This window comes from Callorhinus ursinus, unplaced genomic scaffold, assembly GCF_003265705.2.
Source record: "Callorhinus ursinus isolate GAN/ISIS: 27379988/994484 unplaced genomic scaffold, GSC_fseal_2.0 scaffold144, whole genome shotgun sequence".
Taxonomy (NCBI): Eukaryota; Metazoa; Chordata; class Mammalia; order Carnivora; family Otariidae; genus Callorhinus; species Callorhinus ursinus.
The window spans coordinates 186,955-193,297 of NW_027397206.1; the positions used below are offsets into that span (position 1 = coordinate 186,955).

At 57.1% G+C, this 6,343-nt stretch overlaps 1 protein-coding gene across 1 annotated transcript in view; it reads right to left on the reverse strand.

Moving 5' to 3' along the window:
- Positions 1 to 333: 333 nt before the first annotated feature.
- The window catches only part of CYP2S1 (cytochrome P450 family 2 subfamily S member 1), a 9,224-nt gene continuing 3,214 nt past the window's right edge, over positions 334 to 6,343 (reverse strand). Inside the window, 10 exon segments of the mRNA XM_025858610.1 lie at positions 334 to 414; positions 416 to 516; positions 612 to 753; positions 2,460 to 2,647; positions 3,948 to 4,089; positions 4,976 to 5,118; positions 5,121 to 5,154; positions 5,266 to 5,301; positions 5,303 to 5,424; positions 5,820 to 5,975. Of these exon segments, the coding sequence (XP_025714395.1) occupies positions 334 to 414; positions 416 to 516; positions 612 to 753; positions 2,460 to 2,647; positions 3,948 to 4,089; positions 4,976 to 5,118; positions 5,121 to 5,154; positions 5,266 to 5,301; positions 5,303 to 5,424; positions 5,820 to 5,975 (1,145 nt within the window).

Below are 6,343 nucleotides of genomic sequence, written 5' to 3' on the forward strand. Positions count from 1 at the left end.
CCAGGGGGGCTGTGTTGTGTACGGGATGGTGTGTTATCTGGGCCTGTGATCGTGATTCCAGACGAGCTAAATCTGTGTCTCCAGAGAGCCTGTGTGGCAGAGTTGCCTCGTGGCCCTCGTGGCTGCGTGTCTCAACAGCTGCCTGGGCTGAGTGAGCGGGGCCCTGGGGACATGTCGGCCGAGCGTCTGCGTGACCGACTCTAGAACAGCTACAGGTGTGCGAGTGTGGCTGCCGGCTCCGGGGACATAACCATGTGCACGCCCACTTCCAGGAGGAGGTCACCCCCTCCCACGGCTCCCTCCTCCTTCGTTTGGTGCCCACAGGTGGGGAGGTTAGTGGGGCCAGACTTGCAGCTGGGAGGCTGGGGGGATGCTGAAAAGGCCGCTGACAGCTGGCTGGATGCTCAGGGCCCCCCGGCGGGCAGGGGCTCTCCAGGGAGAAGGTCTGCAGGATGGTGGTGAGAAGGAGGAAGAGTTCTGCCTGAGCCAGGCCCTCTCCGAGGCAGACACGCTTACCTGGAGGGAACAGGGAGATGGGACTGGGTCAGCCCTCCTCACACCCAGGCGTGGGGAGGGACCAGCAGGTGAGCAGGGCCTGGCCCAGCAGGTACCTAAGGAGAAGGGCAAGAATGCCTCCTGCTTCTGGAACCGTCTGTCCGCATCTAGGAATCAGTCTGGATTGAATTCGTCTGGCTGATCGAAGACCTCAGGATCACGCAGGACAGAGCCGAGGAGGGGGAAGACCTCAGTGCCCTGAGGGGGAGCAATAATAAGATTACAAATATTCTTCCCTACCCAGGCCCGAGGGCAGAACACAAGAGGGACATCAGTTCACAAAGCACCACGGCATCCGCGGGCATCTGCGTGTTTCAAGGGCATATTACGGGCCAGGCACTTTATGAAGCATTTCCTATATACTCTCTGTTATGCAATAGGCACATGTTTCTTGCTCCCTCTCTCTCACACACACAAACATGCCCTCAAACTCAGTAAATCTTTTTAACAAGTCTACGAAGCCACTTCTAACATGATTCCCATTTGAAAGGTGGGAAAACTGAGGTCCCCCAAACTTACACAACTTGCCCAACATAGCATCTGGACCTGGGAGGGGGCTAGTTCTTTTTACATGTTGTTTTTAAACTGTGTTGTGATCCATCTGTGGCTGTCCTAAGCCACATGGCCCGGGTCTGGCTCTTTCCCACTGGGCTCTTCCAGAGGTAAAGCCAAGGGTGGGTAGGTGAGGGCTGTCCGTGAAGGCTCCCCAGCCCGGGTCCCTGAGTGGCAGCCGAGATCAGTGACTGTGACCCCAGGGCTGTTCAGTGGAGGAGATTCGAGGGAGAGGGACCTAGTTTGCCAGGGACTGTGGCTAGCAGGGTCTGAGCTGGGTAGGGCAGGGGGGCTCCAGGAGAAGACAGGGTCATCCTACGGCTATTAAAATAAGGCAGACAGCTGTGGCTAGAGCATAGGCCCTGGGTGTAAATCCTGCCTCTACCATTGCAGGCTGGGCGACCCCAGCAAGTCTTCTCAGCCTTCAAGGCCAGTTTCCTCATCTATAAATTGGGCATGATAATAGTGTAGGGTTGCTCCAAAGATTAAACAAGGTACTATGTTCGTGAAGCATTTAGAATAATACCTCGTGGAGAGCAAGTGCTCAAGTCATTGATGCCCGTGGTTCTGTAATCATTATCAAGAGTGGCGACAGTCACTGAGTTAGCAATGGTTGCCGCTGCCAGGAGCTGGGAACCCGGGGGGGGGGGGAACCCCCAGCTCCCTGCACCAAGAGCTGAGCCGGTGTTTTGCAAGCATTATCTCGCAGGTTCCTTGAGATCCCAAGTTAATACTACTACTGTTCCCGATTTAGAAGAGGGGTAGAGGGAGATGCAGGGGGTGAAGTGATTTGCCCAAGGTCCCAGCGAGGAAACCCCAGGACCGGATCATAACTGCTATGGGTCTGATTCTACAACGAAGCTCAAGGAGGGAGCCGCTTGCGGGAAGGCACCTGGGGTTTCCGGGAGGACATCGCCCCCTGGTGGTGCTGGCGGTGAGTTGCTCTCTAATGGATGGCCGGAGCGGGGGGCGGGGCGGAAAGAAGGGAGGGAAGGAAGGGGAGAGACTCATTTGATTTTGAGAATCCTTCTGCCCTCAGTTCTCAAATTGCTTCGCTGTGTGTCACCTGTCAACTCTGGCATGTGATTGTCCCAGCCACCTTGGAAGGAGGTAGAATTAGGATATCCTTTGGACAGATGGGGAAACTGAGGGCCAGAGACAGAGTCAAAGGCAGGAGAAAGGCACACAGAAAGAAAGACAGCGGGACAGAGGTGCAGAGAGAGGGACACGGAGAAAGAGGAGATGTCAGAGAGGAGAGACAGAGACCAATAATCAGAACAAGTCAGACACCCAGCCACAGACTCAGGCGGGAGGCGGAGACAGCCGCTGGGCGTGGCCGAGGGCAAGCCCACCTGGGGCAGGGTGCCCCCTCGGAAGCAGGTGGTCCTCGAGAGGGCGCGGGGCACTCCCATGGGCACCAGAGCCAGCAGCCGCTGCGCCTCCTGCAGAACAGCGTCGGTGTAGGGGAGGTAGGCTCGGTCCCCCGGGCCCGGTGCGCGGCCGGCCCCCAGCTCCCGGGTCAGCTCCTCCCGCACACGCTCTGCACCCAGGAAGAGGGGAACGGAAGGTCAGAGGTGGGGTGGGGGCCCTGCGACTCTACCCTGGGAACCTGCATCTTCTCAAAGTGGCAGTGCCTGGCGGGGGGGGCGCTGGCAGGCGGGGAGGAGGAGTCCCCCCAGGTTTCGCTGAGCCTGGGTCCCTGATGTCCCTCCTGCTGGGCGCATTCCCACAGCAATCCTGTGAGGTGGGTACCATTATCCATCCCCATTTCCCAGATGAGGAAACTGAGGCCCAGAGAGCTGAAGTCACAGTGGAGGCCATTCCCCCTAGGAGGCCACCAGACCCTAAGCCCCATCTTCCAGGTCAGCCCACCCCACTGGCTTGACAGCATTTAATGCAGTTGCCTGACCCCAAAATCCTGGGCTTTCCTGGAGCTCAAGCCCTGCTCTGCCTCTCAGCCAGATACCCTCCCGCAGCTTCACTTCCTGCCTAGGCCCTGATGACCCCAGCTTTTTTTTTTAAGTAATCTCTACACCCAATGTGGGGCTCAAAGTCACAACCCTGAGATCAGGAGTCACATGCTTGATCAACTGAGCTTGCTGGATGTCCTCCCCCTTTTAAGAAAACCCTATCCCCAACATGCTGCTGGAACTCAGGACCCTGAGAGCAAGTACCCCAGTTTGTTTTTTATCTCCAGTTCTGAACTAGGTGTCTTGTGGCCTCCTAGATGCCTCCCTGCAGGTGGCCCCAGGCTCTTTACACTTGTCCCAAACTGGCCTCAGTGTCTTCCCTGAAACAGCTCCTCATTCCTTCCGTCCCCATCTCAGGGTGGCCCCATGGTCCCCCCCCCCCCGACCCCCTCTACCCGTCCCGTGGGCCTCCTGGGTCATGCTCTACTTGCCCACCTGGCCCCTCTTCCCTCCCCACACTTGGCCCAGGACTGTCCTCTCCTGCCCAGGTCCCTATCCCGTCTTCTTCCCGGGGCTCCCGGCATCCTCTTGCACACCTTACCTCTTTCAGCCCAAAGGATTTTTCTAAAATGCTAATTTGACGCTGCCCTCCCCTGCTCAGCATCCTTCCATGGCTCCCCATTGCTCAGGATCAGGCATACAAGGTACCACTAAGGCGACAAGGCCCTGAGAGGTCTCCTGCCCCATTTCTCACTTCACTGAGCCTCGTGCTGCCACCGGCCGCCCCCCAACTTCTCGCTCTTCAGACACCCCCAATGCCGGGCTCATTCTCGCTTCCAGGCTCTGGCTCAGGCTCTCCTTTCTCCTGAACATTCTCCTCTTGAGCCCTCACTTCCGTCCCCAGGGCTGGCTGGTGCAAAAGCCTCCTACCTTGGACCTGAAGTTACTTCAGCAGAAGCAAGAGGGTTTAGCGGACCGTGGTGCTGACCGTGACCGTCCCAGCGAACAGCAGATCAATGACTGTCATCAGCAAGTTCTTGTCAGTCAGTTCTGTGCTTGGGTCCTGCTCCTCCTCGGAGAAACCAAGCAGAGGCGCTCAGAGAACTCAGGCTGCGGGGAATAATAGAGGCGCAGCCCAGCCAAGCCTGGGGCGTGACAGAGCAAGTTCAAGCTTTATCAGGGGGTTTGTATAAATGTTTGGGCAAGCGGGGAAGTGGACTCTTGATATTAGTTCTCTTTGACTGCAATGTTTTTTGAAAATGAAAGAGCATGGCCACTTTAAAAAACAAACAGAGTATGACATGTGGTTAGGATGTGGACAAACGGGAGCCCTGTCCCCATCGGTGAGGCTGTCATATGGTGCAGCCGCTATGGAGAACGGTATCAGGTCCCTTAACAAATTAAAATACAATTACCATACGATCCAGCAATTCCATTTCTGGGCGTGTCCCCCAACAAGCGGGAAGCAAGGTCTCAAAGGGGTATCTGTACACCCACGTTCCCAGCAGCGTTATTCACAACGGCCAAAACGGGGAGGCACCCCAAGTGTCCACTGATGGATGAATGGATAAGCCAAATGTGATCTATCCATGTAGTGGAATAAAGATTAGCATTAAAAAGGAAGGAAATGCCGTCACCCGCTACGACACGGATGGACCTTGAGGACATCACACTAAGTGAAATAAGCCAGTTGCAAAAGGATAAATACTGTAGGATTCCACTTATATGGGGTTCCGAGAGTTGGAAAACTCATAGAGACGGAAAGGTGGTTGCCAGGGGCTGGGGAGGGGGACCGGGGAGCTGCTGTTTAACAAGTCAAGAGTTTCAGTTTGAGCAGATGAGAAAAGTTCTGGAGATCACCTACACAACAGACAGATTCCCAGCTATACCTGAATAGGGGCTGGCCAGGCCACCAGCCCCGTTCGGGAGGCCCCCCCCCACCCCTGACCTTCCCCTACCTTTGCCATCTTCAGCAGGAAGGCATCCACAATGTCGCACAGGGGGGCTGAGGTGTCCAGGATCTCCTTGTGTCACTGCACCTGCTGGACGGCGAAGGTGGCCAGGATGCTCAAGTGGCCCAGGAGCTCTGTTTGGGGGTCCAGCAGGGCTTCAGGAGCCAGGAGAACATCTCATAGGTCTGCGGAGAGAAGGGCAGCTGTTCCCATGGGGCCTGGCCCTGCACCAGTGTGGAGGGGTGCTCTGGGGGTTACCTGGAAAAGGTGGCTGGACAGGGGTCCCGCCCACTTACCTGGCCCCAGGGGGAGCTGACCCCTAGCACGGTGCCTGCCACCAGCTGCCCGGGCCACGGCCTGGAACTCCTCATCCTCGTAGGGGAAGCGGAGGCCGAAGGTGAGGGAGCAGATGATGTTGGAGGTGGCCTGAGCCAGCAGCAGGGAGGGTCAAAGGGCCATCCTGAGGGGGAGAGGGCAGGGGGGAGGGCCGTGCTGGAGCGGGGGCCAGACTCAGCATCCAGAGAGACAGACAGGGAAAGAAAGACAGATGGAGAAACAGACGCGAAAGAGACAGGGAGAGACAGAGAAACACACATGGAAGGTGAGACAGACTGGGAAAGACTGGGCAAAAGATAGACTTTCACAGGAGAGAAAAACAGAAGAAAGAAAGAAATGAAGCAGGAAGAGTGAAGTGACAGTACTGGGGACACAGAGATCCCCGGGGAGACAGGAGGACAGAGATGGGGAAGGTAGAGGAGGAGCCAGAGGTGCGGGTGAACAGAGCCCTCAGCCCAGCCCCGACTCCCCCCACTCAGGCATGCCGCAGGGGACCCCAGGCTCACCCCACCCTGCTGACCTTCTGTCCCCCGGAATGTCTCCACCAGACTCTGAGCCTCTGCTTGCATCAGCTCCTTGCCTTCTCCCTTCTCCATGCCCAGGTCCCTCAGGGCCAGCAGGGTGAATCTCCGCAGCTGCTGCCACCGTTCCCCGTCGGAGAAGAAAACCCCTGTGCAGAAGGCGAGACTCAGGGAGGCACTGGCCCCTCTCCCCATTCCCCGGGACTACTCCCTCCCTCCCTCCCAGAGAGGTGCCGGAGGGGGACTCTGCAGGCCCTGTGCTGAGTCCATTCCAGCCTAGCCCAGGGTTGAGGAATCAGTAGGTGCTCCATAAATGCCTAACCTTGGGGCAGAGGGTGACATTCTCCTGAGAAGCTGGTAACTGGGATTATCCAGGCTCCCTGTGTTCTGTGATGAACCCGGGTGAGTGAAGATTTCTTCCTTCCTTCCTTCATCCATCCATCCATCCATCCATCCATCCATCTCCCTCACTTCCTTCCTTCCTTCCTTCCTTCCTTCCTTCCTTCCTTCCTTCCTT